At 41.8% G+C, this 26,130-nt stretch overlaps 1 protein-coding gene across 1 annotated transcript in view; it reads left to right on the top strand.

The window, feature by feature from the left end:
* Positions 1-245: 245 nt before the first annotated feature.
* GPC1 (glypican 1) overlaps positions 246-26,130 on the top strand; it is a 235,485-nt gene continuing 209,600 nt past the window's right edge. Inside the window, exon 1 of the mRNA XM_044432974.1 lies at positions 246-1,313. Coding sequence (XP_044288909.1) covers positions 1,151-1,313 — 163 coding nt within the window. The 5' untranslated portion in view covers positions 246-1,150. The remainder of the gene's footprint in view (positions 1,314-26,130) is intronic.

Genomic DNA, 26,130 nt, shown 5'->3' with positions numbered 1-26,130 from the left:
ATCCTACATTTGCTCCGTACGCAACCCGCCTGCAAGCGGCAGCTCTTTTTGAAAAAGGGCTCCCTCAGCTTGAGTGTGTAGCGAAAGTGGGGGTGGAGCTTGGGCGTGGGGGCGAAAGAGAGGGGGAGAGGGGGCCACGCGCTTCCCTGATTGGCTGTCTGGGGGCGTGATGCCACGTCCGGCGGGGAAGCCCAGCCTCGCCGTGGAGCTTCTTTCTGTGTCTGGCTTGCTTTGCAGGTGGTGCTGCTGCCGCCGCCGCTGCCATCGCCGCTCGCCGGCTCCGTCGGACACACACCAGGCGCGCACCGCGCGCAGTTCGGCTGCCGCTGCCGCAGCCGCTCGGACAAATCTGCCATCCCAACCCGACTGGATCTCGCTCGCGCTGCCGCCGCCGCCGCCGCTCCTCCGTCGCTTTCCATCCTCAAACTTTGCGCGTGGAGACTTGCGACGTTCCCCCTTGCAATTAGCATCCTCGGCAACTCCCTCGTCTTCCTCCCTGGGCAGGACCCGAAGGATGCAACCTCGCGTCTAACCACGCATTTGCTTTGAACAAACAATCGAGATCGGTTCTTCTATGCAACCCCTGCCGCCGCCGCCGCCCTTTCCCCCTTTCTTCTATTCCTTCTTTCGGTCTCGGACTCGATCGCAGTAGCCGGCGCGCGGATTAAATTCTTTGGGATCTCCTTTGGAGCGCAGCTTCCCGAAGTGTACCCTCCACCTCGCAGCCCCCGGAGAGAAACCCTTGGCCGCTCCTTCCCCAGTTGGAAAGGACTTGACCTCGCCGGGCTCCGGTTCACTTTGCGCCTTTTCCACGCCGCCGCAGCCGCCGCTTCCATTTGCTGCTGGAGATTGTATTGTTCGCCGTCGCCCATCCCTGGGGGAGACGGAGTGGGGGCAGCTTGTTTGAAGCGGGGCGAGGAAGGAAGAGGGCGGGCGGGCGGGAGGGAGGGATGCCAAAGGGAAGCGGGGACTGAGCGATCGAGTCTCCTTCACCTTCTCGCAACCCTCTGCGTCTCGGAGCGAAGCAAAGCGTGAGACGCGGCGCCGGGGGAAGCCGGCTTGGGATCGCCCGCCCTTTCCCGAGAAGGCTGCTGCCGCCGCCGCCGCCGCTGCAGGTTCTTAGTGGGAATTTCGGCGCCGCGCGAACAGGATGCGTTTCTTCCCGTGGGGATTTTGGCTGCTGTGTGTCGCTGCCGCTGCCTCCTCGGCCCGGAGCGATGGTGGCAACAAGGCGAAGAGCTGCTCCGAGCTCCGGCAACTCTACGGGGCCAAGGGGTTCAGCCCGAGCGTGGTCCCCCAGGCGGAGATCTCGGGTGAGTTAGACGCATCTTGATTATCCCCTAGCGCTGCGCCGCGGTCGCCGCGCGACTTCTTGTCCCAGCTCCCGAAAGCCGCGTTCAGCCCCCACGCGACAGCCTAGCACCTCTTGGGCATATCCGAGATCGTCACGGAGATCCAGCTGCCAGGGGCTTGGGGAGCCCCGCCGAGGAAGAAAGCGCAGGACTTATTTTAGCTCCGTTACCATGATGCCTGAGCTTTGAAACTTGTGCAGGTGGTGGGAGAGAAGACCACCTTTGCGTATATGCAGAGTGTGGAGCCCCTTCCCCTCGAATAGTTGCAGGAAGAACTCTCTTTGCTGAGCTAAGGGTTCAGGGCAGCTTCCCTAGCCTGGCGTCCTTCGGATGTGCTGGGCTGCACTTCCCATTTTCTCCCCCTTGGCTTCTGCCAAGGGCAGGACTGGACACATCCTTGCGCTCCAGTGTTTTTCACTTAAAAACCAGAGTGCAAACCAGAGATCAGTTCCCCAAGGAAGGTACCCCCACTGGTACTGAACACACTGCATCAGCTGCTCAAGTGGGGAGGACGTGCTCTTATTCATGCAGCTTCTACAGATCAGGACCTACGCAGGAGTCTTCTCTGATGTCCAAGTCCTTGGCCACAAGTGGACTTGTGAGGGGGCAGGGGTGGAAGGCCCCCCCTGGGTTTACTTGGTAGCTCGTCCTCTTGTCTCCTCCTCTTCTTTTTTTCAGCCACAGGCACACACCACGTTTGCCTTGGAGTTAGCCCTCTCCAACCCAGGGACCTATCTGTGGCTGCCACAATCCCCAGCCACACTGGGGATGATGGGTATTGCAGTCCCAAACCAATCTAGAGGCTGCTGCATTGGGGAAGGCTGCTCTAAGTAGCAGCATTTCCTGGAACTTTAGTTTGCCCCCGAGCTGTTCTTGCCAAGCCAGGTGCCTGCCGAGGATTTGTTTGGGGAGCAAACGCTGAAATCTCTTTGTGTGGCTCTTTCTGTACATCAGCCGGTCGGTGCCGTCACCATTCCTGGTGCCCCCATTGGCTCAGCATGTGCAGCATTTGTTGAGTTTAATTTGTGGTTCAGAGGTGGTCCGGTCTTTTCTCTCTGCCCTGCCTGCCAGCCACTACTGGGTGATACTGGGATTGGTTGGTGTGGTTTTAAAATTACAGTTGTGCCTTAGCATATGGCAGACATGCTCAGGAGAAGTGTGGTGGCAGATAATGAAAAACTGTTGCGATTGGTTCCAAAGTTGGAGAACGCCACAAGGTAATAAGAGAGAAAATGGTGTGCCTCATCCTCTTTTGGGAAGGAAGCAGCTTAAAGCCCAGCTGTCAGCTGGGCTTTTTTAGAGATGACATACAAATGCCCAGCTGCTTGAAGAAGTGAACTGTAGCTGAAGATAGTGGGAACTCCTAAAAGTCTGTTGCAGAATTTAATATGGTTACTATAAAAGAAGCACTCTTCCGACATGAGGCAACCTTTTCTTTTTAAATGGAACAGTACAGTGGATTTTTAACTGCTACTGAAATGCATGAAAAAAATAAAAATAGAGGACGGCTTGTGGGAAGTTTTTCAATGAAACACAGCAATAAGGTACCTCATTAAAGTTAATCCACACATACCGTCTTTAAAATCATGCTTCAAAGTCAATTCTAACTATGCTTGCTTAGAAGGATAGTTCAGAGAGACTTCCAAGTAAGTTTGATTTGAATTACAGCCCTGCAGGTGGTTCCTTGAATACGTAACAAGTTTAGGTACTGGATCATGTGTGTGATAATTTGACACAGGGAGAACTTCAGTTCTGGTGCTTGCATTCAACACGAACTAAAGTTCTGATAAAAGAAATATGAAAAATAGGTTTCCTTCACTCAAATACTAGATAAAGATAAGCCTAGAAAGAGTGCCCCCTACAGAAATGTTTCAGTTTTCTTGTTAGCGTGCAGTTAACCGCAATAACATGTTCGAGTTTCTTTAGTGCTGACAAATGTTATTTCAGAAATAAAAAAATCTTGGGTGTTGCTTGCCAGATTTGGGCAAATACTGCCTTTGCTTTTTAACTTTCTGCAGTCGGGAAACTAGTTGCTTTCTAAGGCTGTAATCTTATGTTTGTTTACTTGGACATAAGTTCTTTAGAGGGACATACTTCCAAACAAATACACACAGGAATTGGCCTATGTGTCATGTGCCCAGAAGAAATCTTCAAGTGCCCAGAAGAAATAATTAGAATTTTTGATAGTCAACATATCTTCTTTACCCCTTTGGCCATATAAATAAAAGGATAATTTTAAACATGAGCAAAACCAGAAGTGCAATAATGTCTCATGGATAAATTTCATTTATTATTCCAGTTATAGGCAGAACACTTTTATAGGTAAGGTGGAAGCAGCAACTTTAATAGAAAACTGAAGAACCCCATAAAAATAAATGGGTGGAATAAAATAATAGTACCATAGTATTTGGTGCATGGAGGGTACAGTATATGCTCACTCATTCAGTATATCTCATTACATCTGTTCAATGTGACTGCTTAGCGGCTTTGTTATTCTGCTTCCTGCTAACTTGTGGTCAGAAATGTAGACTGATCTAAGTCAAGGTAACTTCGATCCTATTGCCCATTCTGAAATCCATAAATTGAACACGCATGTCAACTGCTTGCTTTAAAACATAGAGACCTTATATAACTGAGGAACATATTTCAGAAACCTTAATTGTGTGTCCATAGGGCTTTTGCACTGCAGAGTGATGACTAAAGATTTGGGAATCCCCTTGGTCTGATTTGTAATTGGGCTCAGCAAGCTGAGCTATTGACGCCTTCCCCACAAACATGAGAAAACAACTTGGCTTACCCTGAGCCTAATAATGAGTCCAGATGGATCCCATAGTGCACCTGGCATATAATGGACCTGGAGTATAATGGAAGCCAATCTTATTTCCAACGCTCTGCCTTATTTCAATGCTCTCAACGCTCTGCTGTGGGAGAGGAATAAAGAAAATGAGGGGAATGACCCCCCCCCCCTTCAGATGCCTCCAGTACTTACTGTGGCAGTATCCCAGATGTCACTGGCCCTGGAAGATGCACTTCTGTTGAGCCTAGTGCTGCCCGGTCATTTCCTTGCAGCAGTTCAGGGAGAGGAAGGGAGAGGTGTGGGACCCCTCACCTGTGACTGGAGCAACAGCCTGGTGCATGAGCTGTGTTCTCAGAGGCTTAAAGGTGCATGAAGAGGTGGGAGGCTGTTTAGGTCAACTTAGATTAAAATTGCAGCTATAGAAGAATTCCAGCAATGAAGCTGACACTTGTATTGAAAAGCATTATGAGCTCTCAGAGATCAAGTCCAGATTTGCAAACCTTAGCAGATATCTGCTGCAGTTTACTGAGAGCCAAGAGGCATGAGCTGGTTGGTCCTTCACGCACATGGAAGGAAGCTTCCTTCAAGGTCTGCATATTTTGGTTGGTGTTTATGGCCAGCCAGAATTTGTTCTTGGCAGCCATACAAAAGGAGTGGGATATTGATTGTGGTGCCATGCAGAATTTTGGAGGCGTTGTCAACTAAGCAGTGTGTAATTGTACCTCCTCCTCCCTGCTTCCCATTTGTCCTTGTTGCACTGAGGCTCAGCAGAAAGTGGGCAGCATCTCCCACGATCTGCCAAGCCTGGAGCAGGATGGGAGATTTCACCAGAGTCCAAAGTGCTTTCACTGTTGGACGGTGCACTTGCAGAACACCATCACTGAGGAAAATGTCAGACTTGACAGCTCAGGCTACGATCCTATTTGGAAAGTGAATGCAATGGCCACATTGTAGCTTTTTGGAGCTTATCAAAAACAGCAGATAAAAGTTACTGGTCCTGATTACTTGTTACTGCTTACCATGAAATATAACATAAACATCTCTTGTTATTCACAACTTCAGAACTGAGCCAATTGCAGAGTTCAGATGGTTTGAGGGCATAAAATAGCAGTAAAGGGGCAACATTATGAGTTTAGATAAAGGATGATTCTATTTCTGTGAGGATTTGCTAGACCCTGTGAGGAAGCTCACAGTACATGCTTTGCATTCATTTATAATATTAAGCTCGGCTTAAGATCAGCTGTCTTCAAATATTTTCTTCCATGGTTCTCTTTTACACAGCAAAGCAACTTCTTATGAATTGGGCTTGATAAATAGTTATGATTCAGTTCTGTGAGAGTATAATCATACTTTAAAATGCATTTTTATTAAATTTGGATTTCCTGTTTCAGTTTTTAAACACACTTTTCAGGGTGTACTGCCCTCACAAGGCAGCTTAAAGTACAGGTAGTCCCCAGATTATTAACACCTGGGTTATGAACAACACATACCTATGACTGTGTGGACTGCCATAAACCCTATGTGAATATCGCCAAAGAAAAGCCTTGAATATTTCTATGGAACTACATGATGCATTTGGTGACACATCATCAGTGGCCACATAGTTCCCTAGAGATATTCACAGCATTCGCTAGAGATAGAGATTTGCTAGAGATATTTATGGCTTTTCCCTAGAGATAGAGATGGCTACCCGTAGGATACTACACAACACTTTTGGTGATGAATCTTTCAGTGGCAATGTAGTTCCCTAGAGATGCATGGCTATATCGTTCTGTGGCATCTGGACTCTAGACTCCAATGGTAACCCCCCACCCTCCCCAGCAGCTCAGTCAGTCCCTGACTCTAGCACCAGGTCCATCTCTATCATCATCAGTTAATGTTAGGCATAATGTTAACTCAGTAATGTTCTAAACTAGTTTAAGATCTGTTTCTTTTATTTGTTTTTTACAGTACTGTATACCTAAACACAGACATACAGATTCTTTCTCTCTTCAGTACCTGTAGTTAATTTATTATTACTGCATTATTGTCATTATTAGTATATGCTGTATCATGTTTAAGATGTTTTAGTGAATACGGTAGTATTAAGTATTTTAAAGGTGTAGAAAGGTAAAATATATACGTATACTAAGACAATCATTTGGCTTATTCATGTGATCCAACATACATACAAATTTGGCCAAAGGAAGTTCTCAGGAATGAAACTTCTTAACCTGGAGACTACCTGTATTAGAAAAATATGAACATTCAGATTCAATTGCATGCACACTTGCAGGAGCAGTGACAGCTAATGATTTGGAAGTTCTAAATAAATCCTGGGATAACTGGGTCTTCAAGCTTTTTGAAAAGGCCATACATACTTCTGTGAGGAAGGAGTTCCAAAATTACCTGGCTACCACTGAGAAGGCCCTGTCAACCTAAAATGCTTGCCAATCTAAAGACTCTTGGTGGGACAGAAAATAAAGCCTATGATTTTGTTCTTAATATGTAGCCATGTTTATACAGCTATAAATAGTCCTTCAGAAAATGTGGCTCTGAACCATTTAGGGTTTTAAAAGCCAAAACCAGCCCCTTGAATTGGTTCCAGAAACATTAGTAACATTACTAACAGCAACACATGAACATGATACGCAATTGGAGCAAAATAATACAAGTACTCGGTTCCCACAAGCAGTCTAACTGCCATGTTCTGGCAGTTTCAAAGTCATCTTCAAGGGAAGCCCCATGTAGAATGGAGTGCAGCAGCCAAATCAGGACCTAACTAAGGCATGTCTCAGTGGTTCCATCACAGGCCTGCAGCTGTAGAGACAGCCTCAATTCGTGAAAATATTCCTAGCAGCTAAAGCCACGCATACCTCTGTGGGAAGCACTAAGGCCAGGAGCACTCCCAGGCTCTTGATCTGCAGCCCTTCAAAGAGAGAATGACTTTATCCTGAGCCATTGCAATACTGTGCTTAGAAACCCTTCCAGGGCCACAGCTGCTTCCCTGGGATGAAATGATGGAAAAGAGACCCAGAGCTGTGCAGCATCCTCAAGAACATCTAAAAATAAAATCCTGGTTATTTTATTTTAAAAAACACATTCTCTCTTTTTTTAAATCATGATTTTTAATCCATCTTGCTTGCCAGGAAGGTTTATGTCCTCAGGATATGATTGTGCTCTTATGTGAATTGTAGATCAGATATGAATATCTTGTGTCCTTTGTCTTAAGCTCACTGTCTTACTATCCCAGCAGTATTTAGAAATGAGAACAGCTACATGCCATGCTGGGCTAATTTTAGGAAGTGCTGCTATAATGTCCAAAGAGTTACTGTTGTCATTTACATGTTGTTTGACAACTGTATCAAACTGTACATCTTGACAATGTGCTGTCATGAGGCGAGATGTTACACAGCTACCATTAGAAAAGCTGGTAGCAAGAGTTTATGGTGGAAAATGAGCAGAAAAGAGAAGGGGAGTGGGTTGTCTTATGAGCCATCTGCTTATAGCACTGCCAGCTGCGTACTTAAAAAGGAATTTTTCATGTTCCTAGCTGGTGGTTGCCATATGTACTTCAAAGTGTTAAGAATTTAAAAAGTCACATCTGTGTTGAGCTAATATCGGTCTAGTGAATTTACATAATTTGGCATTTTGCTTGATTATGTGATTAGAACCCTGGGAGGAGCCAACATTCTATGGATTTTATATCAGAGATAGTTGGTGCTCCTAAAAGCAAAACCTGCAGATACTGTTAAGTGGCAAAGAGCTATAAGCTGCTCAGGTACAGTTCACTGCCAGTCCTGTTCCAAAACTGCTGTCTTTTTTCACTAAAAAAGGGGCCCTTGTACTGGCCCTGTAGTTCCCTTATCAAACCTCCTACATCAGTACTCTATGGCTAGATTCAAACAACATGATAATTCACATTCAAGGGTTGAGTATAATTTGACTGTGTGTTGTCATTAAGCCTGCTTATTCCCTTCGGTTACTTTCCGACCTACCTCTGCTGATCCTCAACCAGGAATATTGAATTGAATCCAGCCCACCTGGGGTTCCATTCTGCCCCTGCCCCTATCCTCTGACTTTCTCCATTTCCCAGTCTGGTGGTTTCCTGGCTTCTACAAAATGTAACTTATTTATGTGTATATCACACCATTTTTTTTCTTGGAACTTAAAACAGCTTACCTTAATTCTCATCTTCTCAATCTTATCTGCACAGTAACAATCCTGTAAGGTAGATCTTGGGTAGGCTTGGGACCTGAATACCTAAAGGAATGCCTGCTTCCATATTTGCCCTCCCGCCTCTTGAGATCAGCGGCAGAGGCCCTCCTCTGGGAACCCTCTGTGAAAGACATTAGGAGGGTGAGTACCCGGAGGAGGGCTTTCTCTGCGGTGGCGCCCCACTTATGGAATGCACTCCCCAGAGAGGTCCGCCTGGCGCCATCGTTATTTGTTTTTTGGCGCAAGGCCAAGACCTTTTTATTTCAACAATATTTTAATAGCTGTTAATATTTATTGGTTTTAATTTCTACAGCCAGGGAGAATCCGGACTTTATATGTATTATTTATATGCTGTTTATTTATGATGTTGGAAGCCGTCCCGAGGCTTATGCAAATGGGACAGCATACAAAAACTCCAAATAAATAATAAATAAACAATAGATCGGGCTGAGAGTTTGTAAATGGCCCAAGGTCACCCATTTAGCTCCATGGCTAAGTAGCAACTAGAACCAAGACCTTCTGCATCCCAGGACTGAACTCTTAACCACTATACCACACTGGTTCTCTTCCCTTTCTAAAAGGTTGAAATGGGCCTCCTGAGGCTTAGATAATGGCAGTGATAGCTTTATGCCTTCTGTGTCCCTGGCATTTATTGTGTGCTCGTGATCACACACTCATGGAAGTTTGCAGGTCCTTTACATGGCCCCATGCCTTTTCATGTTTTCCTGCCTTTTCATGGCTTTTTCAGAGCAAGGGAAGTTAGTTATATTGTTTCAAATGTGGAGTAAACTGGAATACTTAGTAAGTCCTAAGTATTGTCATAATTCAGGTATGTTGTAGCTGTACCATAGCACCACCTTGTGGTGGGATAATAGGATATATAGAAAGTAGAGAAAGCCAAACCCTGGAAGAGTACCACATATAAAGGATGCACTTTTCTTTCCACAAAGAAAATGGAAGAAGAAATCTCAGTAAAGTGTTGGGATAAATGCCTCATGTAGACAACCCCTTACATTGAAATATGCTGTTATGTTTGGTGTGGCCATGTTTGCCTCTGGAATGCAGTCCCTGAGAGCTTTTTCAAGATGTTATTCAACCCTTGGTCTATAAGAGGTTTGATGCTCCTACGTTTAGACAAACCACTACTCTTCTCTTAAGTGCCCTTTCATTTTCCTTCCTGAACCAGGTTTCTTATCTCAGGGAAGGCCTTGTTAGGTACTTCATGAAGATTGCTATTACTACCTCCTGTTCTAGAATCAAGCAGCCCTAGAGAAAGAACTGGCAAAGAAACATAGCATTTTCTTGTGTCTTTAATATACAAATAAATTGGACACCAAGAGCTACTCTGGCTTCTATTTACTTTCTTGAGATGTTTTAAGAGCTGCCTGGGAATTGCAAATGGTTCACATACCATCCCAGCCTCTGTACTGTAGATTTTTTGTGATAAAGGTGCAAACTGCTTTGATTTTTATTAAAATGGTATGGATTCTATGTTCAGGGCCAGTTTATTAGTAGACCTGGTATACAGATTAGGTTGTAGGCTTATAACCTGGAGAATCCTGCACTTGCTTTCCTTATAAGTCCCACCTCAGTAGGAGAATTGTGGCAGGTATACCTATGGTCAGTTTCTTCCATGGTTTCCTTTGCTGCTTCTGAACTCCTGGTTTGGATTAAAATTCAGTTCAGTTTGCTACTGTAGTCAGAAGAGGAGGTTGGGAAAACAAATTGATACCGGGGTAGATGCAACAGATGTATCCTAATAGGATTGCTTGTCTGTTTTGTCCTTCTTATGATATCTGCTTGACTGCTAGAGGCTAAATATTGGAGTAGGTGAATATTTGATCTGATATTATGCTGCCTGATTGAGTTTAAAGCAAAATCTGTTCAAATGAGTATTTTAAAAGAGTAGACTCAAGATTCTTATGTTTTCTATTTATATACTGACCTTTCTTCCTGAGATGTTACCTTGGTATGAAGACCAAAACTTCTGAAGGGTCAGTTCACATGATCAAGCAGGTCAACATGGCTTATCTAGCATGTGTGGGTGGTCATCTTGAATATTCAAATGGCATGCCATGCACAACCAGCAAGGGTGGCTTGCAAGCTTTCCCGGGAAGCCAAAATTCTAAAACAGCCAGTGTTCGGATGACACAATAACCGGCAGTAAGCATGGCTTAGTAATCAACAGCAACCTGGCATGCAGTGTAACCCACTATGGGTTAAATAAGGCATGCTGGGTTGTACTGAAGGTATGAACTCAGCTTTTGTATTGCATCATTATCCATAGCTTTTCTTTGCACAAGTTTAAGATTGGCTGTGAAGTCTGCAACCAATCAACAGTAATCTGCTTTAGCAAAAAAAACTGTCTTATGCATGAGGTTTACACTTATCGATTTTATGCTCCATTATTTATGCCATTACTTTACTATTTATACAAACTTCTCATACCAAAAGGAGTATGTAGGAGAAGAAGCATGCATCATGTGAACGAGCATTACGGACTGTGTGGGTTTACATTCACATTGTAAATATCATTAAAATAAGATCTACTTTCAGCCTCATGTATCAAGACGGACAAGTGTCAGGTGTTCTTGTTCTCTGTACACAGTAATGACATTTACCATAGTTCTAGCACATTTGTAGTATATTCAGCACATTTTAATCTCTATTCTTATTTATGATTTTAAATGAGGATTATGACACATGTAAATTTGCTCTGCTCAACAAAAGGATTTAGTGTGTGCACACCTGTGGAGAGAAACCCCTACACCAAAGCTGTTACAAGCACAATAATCTATAAAGATCTGAATAAACAGAAGAGTCAAACCTTGGGGGGGGGTGCTTCATACATAACGAATATATTGTTATGCTTGTATTAATAATGATTACAAAATATATTTGTCTTAGCTTTTAATGATTCTTCAAGAGATATGGAAATAAACTATGTGCCCGTTACCTCTGACCCCTGCCAACTTGTCAGACTAGGCAAAATATTCCCCAGTGTCATCTGAATTCTAACCTGAAAACAAAACAGCATGAATTATAATAGGTTGGGCAATCCCAGTAAATTTTTCACATGTTTCAAAGTTCAAATCAGTGCAGACAAATGAAGGATTGACTTACTCGATCAAAAAAGGGGGATTTCATGATCAGGTCTGATCAGTATTGTGTTCTTGCAACAATTTATAGAATATAGATGTGCTTGTTAGGGGGATGGACTGGGGGCCATTGCTTAAAACAAGTAAAAGTTCTAAGTTCATTTGCCTATAAAGGGTCTTGTGTGCTGGTTCCTAAATTCCATGGCTTTTGCAACACCCGTGATAGCTAAGGGGGGTAGACTGCTCTAGGGGGCAGTTGGTGTTGCCTATTTTTCATGGACAGTTGGCTTCCACAGAGAGGAATTATTAACAATCAAATTATTCCAATACATTTCATGGCGCTTTTGAAAAAGAACAACTATTGCCCGTTAAATTCCACAATTTTTTATTTATTCTGCCTGAGTCCCAATGGGTTTTACTACATTAAAGTTTGAGAACCTTGAGTTATGGGACTATTTTCACTGAAATATGTTGTCATTGTCATGTGCTGTCAAGTTGTCTTCGACTTATGACCCTATAAAAGAGATAAAATCACTTAGATTCTAGATTGTCAGTTCTTATATAGTTTGGTTAGTCACCTGAGAGCTTTCTTTTGTCATTTTCAAACTTAGTTCCTATTCAAAGTTTGGGGATTTTTTGGGTTATAGCTGATTCCTAGAATATCAAGTGCAACTACTGAGGCATAGGTTCAGTCAGATGGGCACTTTCCTGGGAGAAAGCTCTATTGAACCCCTTTAAACAAGCATAGATCTGTGTGCAAAAGTCATCCCTTTTAATATATGAGAATATTAAGCAGGGCACAATGATACAAAATGGAGGATAGGGTTATTCAAAGACATTGTAAGAATACGAATTGTTAGCAAAGGGGTTTGGCTGATGCACAAACCTGCAGACAGCAAGCCAAAGCTCATGCTCACTATCTATTCCGGAGTGTAGCAACAAAATTTTTAGTAAAAGAGGCTACTACTTTGCTAAGTAGTTTTTGCGTTTGAATTTTGCTTTTAAACTTCTGACTGCAACTGTTTGTGTGCAAAGTATATGGGTTCATCTAAACGAGTTGGTAATATAATATATCCTGTAAGCAAAACTTGACACCGATGCAACTCTGTGTGCTAGAAAACCTTGTTATAAGAAAATATCATTATGGTATCAATATGTCCTAGGATTATCAACAAATACTGTTGCTGTTGCAAAGTACCTGAGAAATAATGCCGTAATTCTTAGAGAACATTGTCACAAATCAATGAGTTTTCACTTGTCTATCCTTTTTATATGAAAACAATTTTTCCATACTTTCCCTTCTTAAAAATAGCGAAGTCAAGCATAATCTATACCAGAAATCAGGGCTCTGGCAATCCAGTGTAAGTGTCGTATCCCTTTCACTTGAGCTTTCCTTCTGATTTCTTTTCCTTTGGAGCTTGCACATTCAGGAAAGTTCTAACCATCTCTGTTTTAATTGTATCTTTTGTTGTGAAGTGAGTGGCCTCAAAGGGCATCCTCTGTATAGCTGTTCCTGCCTAGAAAATGAGAGGAGAAGGGAGCAGGTTGCTCTACTCAGCCTCAGAACTCTGTTTATAGTGGCAAAACTGTGTGCTAAGTATCTGCTTAAGAAATTTGAGCTGATTCTATTTTTCTGGAGCTAGAAGCTGCTTTTAGGTCTATCTGTTGCAGAATGGATAACTGCTTTGTTCCTGTTTTGTGTAAATCACTATCTGATGGCCTGTTTCCTGCTCTTGCAGACTAGAAGGCCCGTTTTTCTACTTGTAACTGGATGAGATGTTGAGGTAAACTTAAGCACATAACCTGGAACATTGCTCCAGTGCAATTTTAGGGCCTGTTCAAAAGTCTGAATTGCCCTTTCATTTTAGCCAAGGCTGTGTTAGTGACCCATGGTATGAAGCAAGGATACATACTTGCTTTGTTTTTATTTATATTGTTAATCTAAATTAGTCTTAGCCATAATGCCAAGACTGAAACGTAGACAACTGAAATCTGGAATGCATACTTATTTATTTATTTATATTAGATTTGTCTGAAAGCCACCATGCTGTCTGGGAAGCCATTATAATAAAAGCTGGTGAATAATATTGATGAAGTAATGCAATAAAAATGCAATAAAAACAGGATAAAGTCATGATAAGCATAATAAATAAAATAAGACATAAATTAATGTCATTTAAACCAGTGTCCTTGGTCTAAATAGTCTAGATGGTGCCACGGGGTGTTGGAAAAAAAGTTTTTGCCAGGCACTTAAAACTCAGTAAGGTAGGCACCTGGTGAATATCCGGTGATAGAATATTCAATACCTGGGGTGCCACCACAGAGAAGTCCCTCCTCCTTGCAGCCTCCCCTTCACCTCCCTGGGGAGAGGAACTCGTAGGGGGGCTCCAGGAAATCCCAGGGGGAGGGGGGCGCCTTCATCTCTATTGCTAAAAGCTGATGTGGTCTGTTTGTTCATCACTCTCAGCCATAACTCCAAGATTGTGAAACCTAGACCACTGAAATGCTTCACTCAGATAGGATGATCACAATATGTCCAGGTCTCAGAAGCCACACCTCAGCAGAAGGGAGCTGGAAGACTTCTCCTTGAGGGTCTGTGGCTGCATCATGGTGGGAACTGTGGCCAGAGTAGCCAGCAGGTATGCCTTCACTCAAACAGAGCATGTATAAAATGTCCAACTCTGAGAGCTATGTCAATTTTTCTGCAGCGTTCTCAATATCAAAGTAAGGGTTGTTCCCTCCAGTGCAAAACTGTACCTGATCAGTAGTCCATCTTATTAGTAGGATACTTACAACCTCCTCCATGTGTTGAAAGATTGGGCAATGTAGGTTTTGGAGAGAAGTAGTTCAGTCCTATCTTCTAGTGGAATTGTACATTGGTTCTCTCCTCCCTTGACAAATCTCAGGTGCATTTCTCTGAGGACAAAGTCTCTGTACAGCAACACTGTGGAAGCAGGGAACCTTCTCAAATGTAGGAACTCCCTGTGTATACACCTGTACATGAGAAGAACATTTTTCCCAAACATTGTTTAGATGTTCTTCAGAGATGGGAAGAAGCAGTGTTTTGTCCCAGTAATGGGTGGAGCAAGCCTGCATAGCTTCATGTGTCGCCTGAACATTTGGGGGGTTTGTGCAAGCCTGCATTATACTGACAGTAAGCTCAGACGAGTGAATTAATTGCCATTGCCATAAGGGGAAAAAACACAAATGGCAGAGCATTCTTCTTTCCCATCACTCAGGTGTATTTCTATCAATTACTTTGATACTTTTTCTAAGGAAAAAAATGTAAGTTAATTATGTTAAAAAAAATTAAGCGATTTCACTAAAAACAGCAACTTCCTTTAATACATTAGTAGATCCCCATGTCGTTGAAGGAGTAAAATTATACTTATATTTGGGAGTCATTCTCTTATACTGGGAACTTTCAGTAAGTTCTCAGCACTTCCATTCTGAAGACTGAGCAGACTCCTGTAGGAAATCTAAGGAACTGTATGATGCTGCGAAAATTTCCCCCATTAAAGAAAATGTCAGTCCAAGGCAACTTCTCTGTAGTTCGGAAAACTGGAGAAATCATAGAATATCTCATTGTTTTGAGAACTATGTTAGATGTTTGTTCAGGGCCGTTTGCATGTTGAAATTGATTTTCTCTCAGGCAAAGTAAGAGTTCAGTTACACCTTTAAAATGATTGTTCTAAGGTGGTGTCTCTGCCAGAGGAAAGAGAACAAGTGAAACAAAAAGCCTGTCCAAACATGCCCAACTCAGTGAAGCTAAATCAAATAACTGGTGTCATAACATGGTGCCAGTGATTCTTGCATAAGTATGTCTTCCCCCATCCCCATCCCATCAGCCACTTTCCTGACCTGGGAAAGTGTGCTACCAAAAAGGCATTCATGCTAATAGGTATGTACATCTAAAGTGATCTATTCTTGCAGGGACTGCCCTCTGGTATATTAACTTTAAGCTTATTTCATAGTTTTTAGTACATATGCTCTGACACTTTGTGAGCTACTTATTCTGTTGTCCTGTTATAGAAAGTGAGGATCATATTTCCTGTATAGCCTGAAGTACCTGATTCTGGCTAATCTTGGAAGCTAAGCAGGGTTGGGCCTGGTTGAAATCCCGATAGGTCACTTAAAATGTTGTGAACCTCCCAGAAAGTTATACAGCTACAGGCTGTATAGAAATGTAATAATAATTATTATTCTTCCTGACTTGTTGAAGGGATGCTTGCAGATGGAACTTAAAAAAGAAAAGAAAATATAGTTCGCTTTCAAATAATGAGCTCAGTCAGAACTATGCTTTTTTAACATTAGTCCTGCCTAAGGCAAGACAAAATGTTGTAAATACGTGCATGCTGTTTCGATGAATGTTTTAATGGAACTTTTTCATCATATGAATTTATGACAATATATTATTTAATGTGCATCTTGCAGCCTTGAATGATGTAATTATGCACAAACTTGCATGAAAGTTGTGAGTATGAATTATGGGTGAATCCAATTGGAACTGAAAATAAATTGTCATGGATTCCTTTAATGCAAACTAATGGGTAAGATTCCATCAAGTCCAATCAAGTTACTGCTGAAATATTCTCATAATGAATCTGCACACAATAGTACTTGTAATTTTTATAGCCTGTGTCCTGCCCTGTAAACATATTGAAACCTACTGTGGCTTCTGCAATTGTAGTTTCCATTGTCATCTGTCATAAGCTAGTGCAGTAACTTAAATATTGAATCTGTTGCTATTTATTTCAGTATTTTGTTAAAGAAGGAGGTCACCCAACCTTTCACAAAACCAGTCTTTATTTCTTTTTTGCTCATGGACAAACTTTCTTTTGGGTGCCCTGAAATAATGCTTTTCAGAATGCTATGCAGGTGAGCAATAAAATCATGGATTTGGCCCTGTTTACAAGTAATGGCAGCAAATCATGAGTTAATTAACCCATAGTCACCATGGGGCAATTAGATAGCAGTTACATAAACTATCAATCATTTATTAGGCTGAAAAGCAGGTGACAAGTGATTTTGGCCTGCAAAAATAGTGCTATTTCATAGAACTGTAAACTATGCTGTATCATTGATTCAGTATGTTTTTGTAATTTTTATTTTATACTTTTGCCCTGATCCAGCTCATTCTGGATCATTCTTAGAAAGTGGAAATTCATCCAGTTGAAAGTAATAATTGCTTCTCAGCCTATTGACCAAATCAATTGCAATGGAGAAGAACTCTATAGATAGATAGCATTCAGATTTGCATCCAATTTATGCCTGTTTCTTGATCCAGCAAGCAATTTCTATGCTTTCTTTTATTTTAAGCTTATTTAAGCAGTTACTAATTGCTGAGAGAAGGAATGGCTTATGGTTCTGGGGCTGTAACAGCTTTTGATTATGTTTCTTCTGCAAAGCATCATTTTGGAGTGGGGGGGGGTAGGCAGGTGGCTATGGAAAGAATGCCAGTTCTTTGGCACCAAAACTCTGGAGCACTCATGCTTACCAAGTAACTTCATTGTAGGAATGAATGAACCTGTCAAGTTCTGCTTTCTCCCATATTTGGAGATTTTAAACAAGTTACTTCCATCCCATTAATGAGGAGATTTGCACATTTTGGTAGATTCTTTTCAAAGTACAATCTTAATTAAATTCCCGCCCATCTGCACTGGCCAAGTTCAACAGGGATAACTCTTCCCAGCGTGGAGGCAACCATATTGTGCCTGCCAGCTATATACCTCTAAAGATGAAGCTGTCAGAAGAAGGAAAAAAAAGAGGTAACAACACTAGACTTATAAGAGTTGACCATACCAATCCCTCTGCCTGGATGGATGAATGTTGTCAACTTCACTTTCTCCCACATTCAGCATTTTTAATCTAAAGCAACAGTAGCAACAATGACAGTAACGGACCTTGAACCAAAGAAAATGTTCACCCATCCCTAATTCATTGTTACTTTTTTAGTCAGAGGGCAATGACTGTCCTTCTCTTGCAGACTTTTAATGTGTACGGAATTTTCCGTCTGTTACCTGGATGCTCATTCATTGAATCACCTTTGCACCTTTCAAGTTTTCTGTCTGATAAGTTTTCATATGAATTTGTTGCATTAGCCACCTTGAGGACACTTGTCAAGACTTATAAGTAAGACATATATTACAAATGGTCGCAGTGTTATTGCCGTACAACTGGGCTTTTTATCTTTTAACTGAAATCCTTGAGGGTGACTTTGTCCGTCTGTCTGTCCTTCCATCTGTCTGTCTGTTTCCGTAGCTCCCAATAGCCAAACCTTTCTGGCAGTTGATAACAGTTACAGCTTACTAGGGTCAGCAGTGTTTCATTAGGCTAAAATCCTGTGTACATCCCATCATGTTCAGGGGTGTTGCTTCTGTAGGTTGGTGAGTGGAAGGGAAACTCAACTGTTGTCATCCTCCTTAAAGGAGGATTGTTTCCCACATCCCTTCTAGAAAAAAATGTTTGTTTTCCCCATCCCGTCCCATTCCTTTTCAATTTTATGTCATGTCTATTAGATTGTGAGCCTGAAAGCCAGCATTGTCTTAACTTTTATTCTATGCACAGTACTTAGAAGTGTTTTAATTATGTATAAGGGATAAAAAGTAAGAATAAATAATTTTCTTGGGGGCCATCCTGTTAAACTTGGAGTGACTCACTTGTATGTGCATGAGTAGCAATTGTCTTGCATTTGGTTTACTCCTGTGGGATTTTAATTAGGTTTCCTGTGGTTAGCAAGAAGTTACCACACACTATTTAAAATGTGCAAGAAAAGTATTGATTCGTACGGTGCAGAACTTGGAAGAAGAGCAGAAACCAAATCACTGTTTTAGTATTCTGAATGTTTGTACTATGTGGTGTGATTGCAAAAATTGCCTTAGACTTTCTCAATGTGGTGTCCTCCAGATGCTTGTGGCAGTACAGCTTCTATCAGTCCTAGCCAACATGCCAGGGATGATGGGAGTTGTAGTATCAAACAACCAGAGGGCAACAGCTATGGGAAGAAAACTTTTCTAGATACTTTGGAGCATAGGCAAGAAAATGTGGTGAAAATACTAATACACTGCATTTGTTCATCTGTCTTTTAGCAGTATAACAGAATCTGCTATCAGAGGAAGATAATCTCAGCCTCTCTAATAGGAGGGCTGATTCAGAAAATAGAGTACATGACTGTGGTTTAGATCCTCTTCAAAGCAGGGGAGGCCAGTAACTTGCCTATCTATGGAGCTCCTTGTCCTATAAAGCTTAAAATAAAAGCCATAGTGGATGAGGAACCCCACTGGCATGGGAGTCACCAGCCTCTTCTGAGTAAAATGACAATGAGGAGCAGCTCCTACCTATTGGTCTCACAAAACAGATCTTTGTGAGGTTTCATTTATATGTATGTGAATACCTTGAAAAGTCAAAATTGACCGCACTGTATCGTCATCCTTATGTATGGCCCATTAATATGGTTATATGCAGTTGCAAGAACAGCTGTAAAATCCAAGCTGTTGAAGAAAAAATTAACTGCACCCTTTGTGCTCAAGGAACAGACCTTTTTTGGAACTCGGAAGAGAAGTTCCTAGTAGACTTTCCTAGTTAGGAAGCATTTACAAACAGTATTTGCTAAGTCCAAAGCATTGTTAAGAGGTAGTAGCACACAAACAGTAATTTATGAGCCTGGGGAAATTTATTGTGAGATTAATTAATACTGTTCATATCAGTCTGCGATGCTTCAGAATTCATGGAGGTAGCTTGTTAAAAGCTGTAAACATATCATCCTTTTGCACTAATCCACATGGCCGGACCATCTTTACATTTTAATCTTTCAATAGCTGAATGGCAGAAGGTGCAATTCCTCCCTGCTCTCTCTGTCAGATTCATGTTCCACTCACTGGCTAGGTAACCTCAATAAGGAAATCATCCCTATTAGATTCCCTTCCAAGAAGATGTCAACATACCATATTTAACAGCATCCTGGCATCACATAACACTCATGTGGCTTCTGCTTCCATCTGGTTAAGATAGCAGAAGTGTTTGCTATATCCAGAACATTAGAGCAGTGAGCAGTCATAACTTAAACTTTTGATCATGCAACACAATGAAGAGGGCTTTGTTGGTCTGCTGTGGGGAGAAAACAGCAATAGCTTTTTGCATGCAGCCCTTCTGAACTGACTTTGTGATGCTTCCCATTCACCAGGTTGGATGTGACTTTAAGCAATGTCATTCCAAATGTAAATCATGAGTCAAGATCGGGTGCAGTAAGGTGTTCTGTTAGCATAACAATTACTCAGAGCTCTTTTCAAGGAAGAGTTTGTTAAAACAAGAAGCTTTCCATGCTATTTTAGGACATGCTGTTTCTTTCCAATTTGAGCATTATAGTTCTGAGCTAGATACTACAGGCTTTGATGAAGTGTGATGGATCCTTCTCAGACTGATTTCTCCTCTGGGTTTGAGATGTTGATAGCCATCATTGCCTGGTGGATGATCTGTATTGGGAGCTAGACAGGAAGTTCAGCCATGCTGATTTCCCTGGCACTCTCCCCAGGACTCAGTACCATTGCTCATGGCATCATTCTGGGAAAGGATGTCATTGAGGAGGATCATTTTGTAGCATTCTCGATCTTTTCTAGAGTGCTTTCAAAAAATGGTGCTATGGAATGCTTTCACCCCATTGCCATGGACTTTCTTGTCTATCATGCTGTTTAACACCCACATGAGCCACTCCACTTGACCCTGTTGAAAGACCAGCTCCATCAGCCTCTTTCTAGCATCTGCACTTAAGGTGGCAGCAGCCATTCCAAAGAACAGCAGAAGGAGAATTAGGAAGCAGAGCCAATTCACTGGCCCTGCTGGGCAAACAGCTCTGTCTGGCTTCTGCTTTCCCTGCACAGTTTACATTTCAGGTGGTCAGAAACTATGATGTAACTGTAAGAACTGGTGTCTGACTTTGTTTTTCCACTTCCTTCATCTCCTCTGATCCCTTTGGAGCATGAGCAGAAACTGTCTTGTTCTGATTGATCTTACATAAAGCTACTCTGGAAGACTTTCTGGCTGAAAAGCAGGATAAAAATACACTAACAGATAAATAACATTACTCAGTTGTTTCATATATTTACATACAGATTTAGACTTAGTTGTCATTAGCATGCAGTTAACACCAAGCTCACTTTCTTAGTTACCAGCTAATCCCAGGAAATCTCAAACTGGTGGTTTGTGTCTGTAATGGATGTGACGGTTGAGTCAGTTTCATGCTGGCAAGGCAGAGGTACTAATCATATGTGTACAACCTGTACTTGATGCAGGTTTACAGTATGGGAAACTTCCTGAATCCAGCACTGCTGCTAGAGACACAGGTGCAGTGGAAATCAAGTTTTGGCTGATATTCCAGCTGTACCCTTTCCTACTGAAATCAGATCTGGCATTGGTCATTCATGCCCTAGTCAAATTGTGGTTGGCTTTCTATAGTACTTGTATGTGGAATTCAATCTGAATTTGGTTTGGAAGCATCAGATGGTTCAAAGTGTAGCTGCCAGACATTTTTCTGGGACTAGGAGATGAGCTCATATTACTGCTATATTACATCATCTTCACTGATTAAACTAAGCCTTGGGGAAAAAAAACCTGCTGATTTTAACCTTTGTAGCCATACATGATCTGGGACTGGGCATCCTTAAGGATGGTCTTCTGCTGTATCGATCTGCCCAAATGCAGGGATCTACATTGGCAGCCCTGTTCTATGATCCTCTGGCTTGTTCGTGAATTTCATGGTCAGGTATCCAAGTCTTTGGAGTAACAGTCTTAGGAAGGTCCATCTTGTTCCTTCCTTACCTGCCTGCCAGATGGCTAAGAAGGCAATTTTATTTCAGTGGGCCTTGGTGGTGGTAGTATTTTGCTGAGCAATCTTTTCGTTTTATTTGTTATTTTTAGGGTGGAACTTTCTTTGCTTCTCTGAATATCCTCCAGGTATATGAGAACTGTTTTTATAAGTGGGTAATTGGGGAAAGATACTGGCCTCTCCTCCTGCAGTAGACAAACTTTCTTCCTTCAGCTCTTCAGCAAATACAAGGACGTTTTGACTATGTTTTCTGTAATAATTGAAGATGTACATTGTATATTTGCATATTGTGGATTTTTAAAACCTTGGCCCATAAGCATGGATTCACTTTTTGGTATTAATGGAGTCTGCAACTCAGTCTAACAGCCAGCCAGCACTGGTGACTTCATGAATCAATGAAAGAAGTAAGGTGCTTTTGGGTTGGACCTAGAATTCTATTAATGAAATGGGGAAACAAAGGTGGATCACTATTTTTTGTCTTTTAGTTTTCTTAATAAAAACTAAAGAAAAAAACTAATAAAACTAATAAACTAATAAAACTACATCCTTCACAAATATGAATTTCAGAGTCTTTCTTCTGGCCATCACAGCTACTTAATGCTTTTAAAATATGTCATTCATGCATTGTTTGGAAACATACCAAAGCAAAGATTACATGTAGTGTATTCTTTCTCTTGCAAATAAGTGAAGAGTGAATGCTGCTAATGTGAGGTTTGTTGCATTTCAACTAAGGGGAAAATGCTGCTGTGTATAGTGTGCCCTAGTGTTTGTGTTTGAATTCTGGGTCAGCTGCCTAAGGTGTTGAATTGTGTCCTTATAAGTAGCATTTCTTTTTGCATTGCAGGAAGCAGTCTCATGTCACACGCATAAATTAAACATTTTCCCTGGTTACTGATAATGTTAATACAGCAAATTGGACTGGAATCCCTAAATATAACTGCAACATAACTTGTGTGTCCGTCTCCTGCCCAAGTGATACCCAGTTTTATCAGACCATCACCAGTATCTCCTCAGCATCTTGACTTAGTGAATTAGATTTGGCTGTTCTCCTTTCATCTAAGAGATGCCACTTCTTACCTCTACCATTTAGTATATTTTTACTGCTTTATCATTGATTTCCAAGCTTTGTTGTTGATGATGTTGTTCATGACTTAACATGAACTCTTAAATCCGTGGATCATGAGACTTCAGAAAAGGATTTAGAAAAGGGTTCAGAAAAGGACCGAAATCAGGATATATTCCATCTGTCTCTAATCCTGCTTTCCCCAAGCTGGTTCCTTCCAGATGTTTTGGACTATAATTCCCATCATCTCTAGAGCCATGAAGGGGAACAGAAAAAAATGTGGAAAGATTTTGTTCCAGGGGATTTTAGAAAAAGGCACATTTCCTAACATTTCTTGGTTTGTTCCCTACTCTCCAGACCCTTCAGGCTCTAATTCTCTCTGACCATTGGCCATGCTAGCTGGGGCTGATGTGGCCTAAACACCTGGAGGGCACTGCATTGAGAAAGGTGTCTATTCTGAGTTCCTAAAAAGATTTTATTAAATGTAGTTGCAGAATTTTGGGGAATACTCTTGTGAGTCAGAATGGGCTTGAGCCATTAATATGCTTGAGCCATTTTGCCTTCTCTTTCTGCTGCTGCTGCAGGGCATAAAGGAGAATCCTGGCCATGAAAAGATTCTTGGCAATTGTAGTGCGTAGTTGCTTCTGCACCCTTAATAAGAAAGTCAGTATTTGATCCTCAGTTTAATTCAAAGGAAGGATGAAATCTCAAGTTGGCTAAGTTTTGGAGCATGCAGAAATTGCCTTCAAGTGCCTGAAATGTATGAATTACAGGAAATCTATGAGCTGTTGGATATCTTGCTTCTACAGAAGTCCAGAGACAGCTGACTGTGGTGGGTAGAAATGGTGGCAAATGTCACATTATGAGCCTCAGGATTTGAGCTCAGACCATAATAGTTGGGTCTCTGCCTGCCAACCAAGTCACCCATTTCTCAAGCAAAACTAGGAAAGGGAAGTGGGGCAAGGAGGACTCAGTGGAAACAGGGGAGGCCTTTCAAATAGTATTTCCTCTTGCCAGTTCTCTTCACCTCTCATTTGCAAGGGGAAGGCAGTAGGGTGGGGTGGGAAAAGTTCCTTGAGTAAGGTTTCAGAGTGCTTAATGCAAACAACAACAACCCTCCAAGAAAGTCAAAAGAGACAGTTCGTAAAGAGAAGTGATGGATGGAGCTTGCCTGGGCAAGTGACTGAGAGTGACAGTTGGCTGGTAGAAAGCCCATTATGAGCTGAGCCTGAATCCAGAAGCTCATATTATGTCATAGCTCTTCAGCTTATGGAGGGGGTGTGGCAAGTGGATTTGCAGAAGGCTAAGTGTTGTGACTCTTGAATCTCAAAGTGAATACTGTTTAATCTCATAAAGTTTGAAATGCTTCTTATTTTCTCATGTATGAAAAAGGGAAGGTAGTACACGTCCAGGTGTTGAGTAGTCCTCTAATTGAAAGAATGTTCAGCAGATTAGTATGTCCATCAGACTGAAAGATTTATACAATCTGAAGAGAAACCAGGGTGTAGATGCATTTACCATAGCTACACAAAGTCTAACTTAAGCCAAGGCACTGCCTTTCTTGTTTGCTAGTTTCCTTCTCCTCTCACATCCCCAGATTTACCAGTAGTAAAGGAGCAGTGGGATGGGAAAACCACAGTTAAGAGAGCACGTAAGAGCTAAGGGACTTGCATGTTTGATATTCTGAATGCTTGGTGCTTGCATTCAGTGCCCACTCCAGGTTTTAGTGAACCATTGGGCAAGATATCCTTAATGAACCTTCTCCCTCAAGGAATCTACCGTTGCCACTAGCTGCTATTGTTCTTCATCCTCTTCCTTATCATTATCATTTGTTTGCTTAACAGGCAGCCAGCCAGAGAGCAAGTAGGCAGTGGCATTTGCCGCTGCTCCTTCTTGCCACCACTGTTGCCTGAACGAGAAAGAAAGGCAAGGTGAGCAAGCAAGTAGTAATGGTAAAGACCAAGTCCAGCGCACTGCTGTTAATGGGCCACTACCGGAATGCAAGCCATCAGCAGGTGTCCAGTCATGCCTGTGTTCCTCTGTACCTGCATGCATTGCAAAGTGAACTCTTTCAAAATTCTTCTTCGTGACTCATTGAACAGCAGCAGTAAAAAGTAATGCAGGTCACAGACTTCAAAGGGGTCTTCCTGAGCTTAGCAGAACTTTCAGGAAACACCCAAACTAATTTCTAATAAGGCTCAAAAAGATCTATTTCATTCTCAACTGAGATGGGCAATTTTTGACCTTTGCTAATCTCTTGTACCCAAGCCATTTGCTTTGCCTGTAACGAAGTTCTTTATAATCCACTCCCTCTGTCTCTCCCCTCAATTATTGTTAATTAATTACTGAGTTTAATTTGGTGACTAATGAGCTTGGCTTGCTGCAAGGCATAACGCATTTCAGTGTGCTTCAGAGACTGGCACATGCAGGAAAAATAAAACTGAACCCTTCCCTAGTTGCTTACAAGACAGGACCAAAGTCTGCGGTGCTTGAAAAGCATTTTAAATTGTTAATATGAGAAAGATTTAGCATCACCGGTGATGGATTAATTCCCTTAAGTAATTTTTGGCATAGCTAAATCTCGTTTCTTTTGCACGTGATTTTCACTTGGTGAAATTTTTTTCGGTGCACTTTTGGTGTGATGAAATAAGATATGTACCATGTTCTGCAAATTATCTTAATTCTAATGCAGCAGATCGCAGACATTGCCACAAAGTGTACATTTCAAAAGATACCTTCATCGAGCCAAAATTGTGATTTAAAAAACAGCATGGGTATTTTCTAAGGTAAGATGTGCTGGCCAAGGTGGGAGCTTTTTTCTCAGTCCAGCTTGTTGTGTCTGTAGTGAAGGACACTTCACTCAGTGGTGAAGCAAAGTCATTCCCGCTGTGTTCAGGTGTTCATGCTAAACATTGGTCCTGGTTCTAGCTCTGGTTAAAACAAAACAAAGCTAAAAACAAAACAAGACAACCACCACCCTTGAATGGCTAGTCCCGCAAGCATTCACATGTCACGGTGTTCATGAATCTAAACTATGGCGCTATGTTGTTGACCCACTAAAGCTGCTGTATCACACCCAGATCCCAATCGCCTTTGTTTTGGGATTGCCATAGAAACATACCGGGATAGCCATGGTTGACCTCAGCTGCCCCAAGTGAGCTGCAGTTATGAATGGAAGGTGAAAGGCTGCTGCGTGTATGTGTGTATTTCAAAGGTTATAGGTCTGCTAGGAATACTATGCAAGCTTGTAATTGTTTATGTGTGCGGCTGCCATAAATGTGTATTGAAACTAACTTGAGCATTCAAACTGTAAAGGGGTGTGAATGCTTACTGGTGTTAGAGAGCTTGCAGCCATTTAAAGCATTTTAAATGTTAGTGTGAACAGGACCCTTGAGTCCTTGTATACATATGTTCGGAATAGAGGAGAGCATTTAGCCCTTGAGCATCTGTCACTTCCCTTCTTTGTAGACTTCACCGCAAGTATTTCCATGGGCTGAAATGTCTGAAGTTGTGCTTAATGCTTTATTTGAAAACTGATTTTGGAAATAGGCCATGATCTTAATTTTCACCTTGACATAAAATTGTGTTTCATATAATTTAATGACTCAGTTGTGTTTAACTATTACAGACAGCTCCTCTCTGTGAAACTGGCAAAATACGTCCTACAAAGTCAAAATAGAGTATTTAGAAGCTACTAATACAAGTAGTGCCCTAGGGAATAAACAATCCTGCATGTGTTCACACACTATTTTCCAAGCAAAGAATAACCCCAAAGGAAGAATAGGAACACATTTCCTGCTTGA

The sequence above is a fragment of the Varanus komodoensis genome, unplaced genomic scaffold, assembly GCF_004798865.1.
Source record: "Varanus komodoensis strain SLA01 unplaced genomic scaffold, ASM479886v1 scaffold25, whole genome shotgun sequence".
Lineage (NCBI taxonomy): Eukaryota > Metazoa > Chordata > Lepidosauria > Squamata > Varanidae > Varanus > Varanus komodoensis.
The sequence above is the reverse complement of the archived record's forward strand: the minus strand, read 5'-3'. Positions and strand labels throughout refer to the sequence as shown.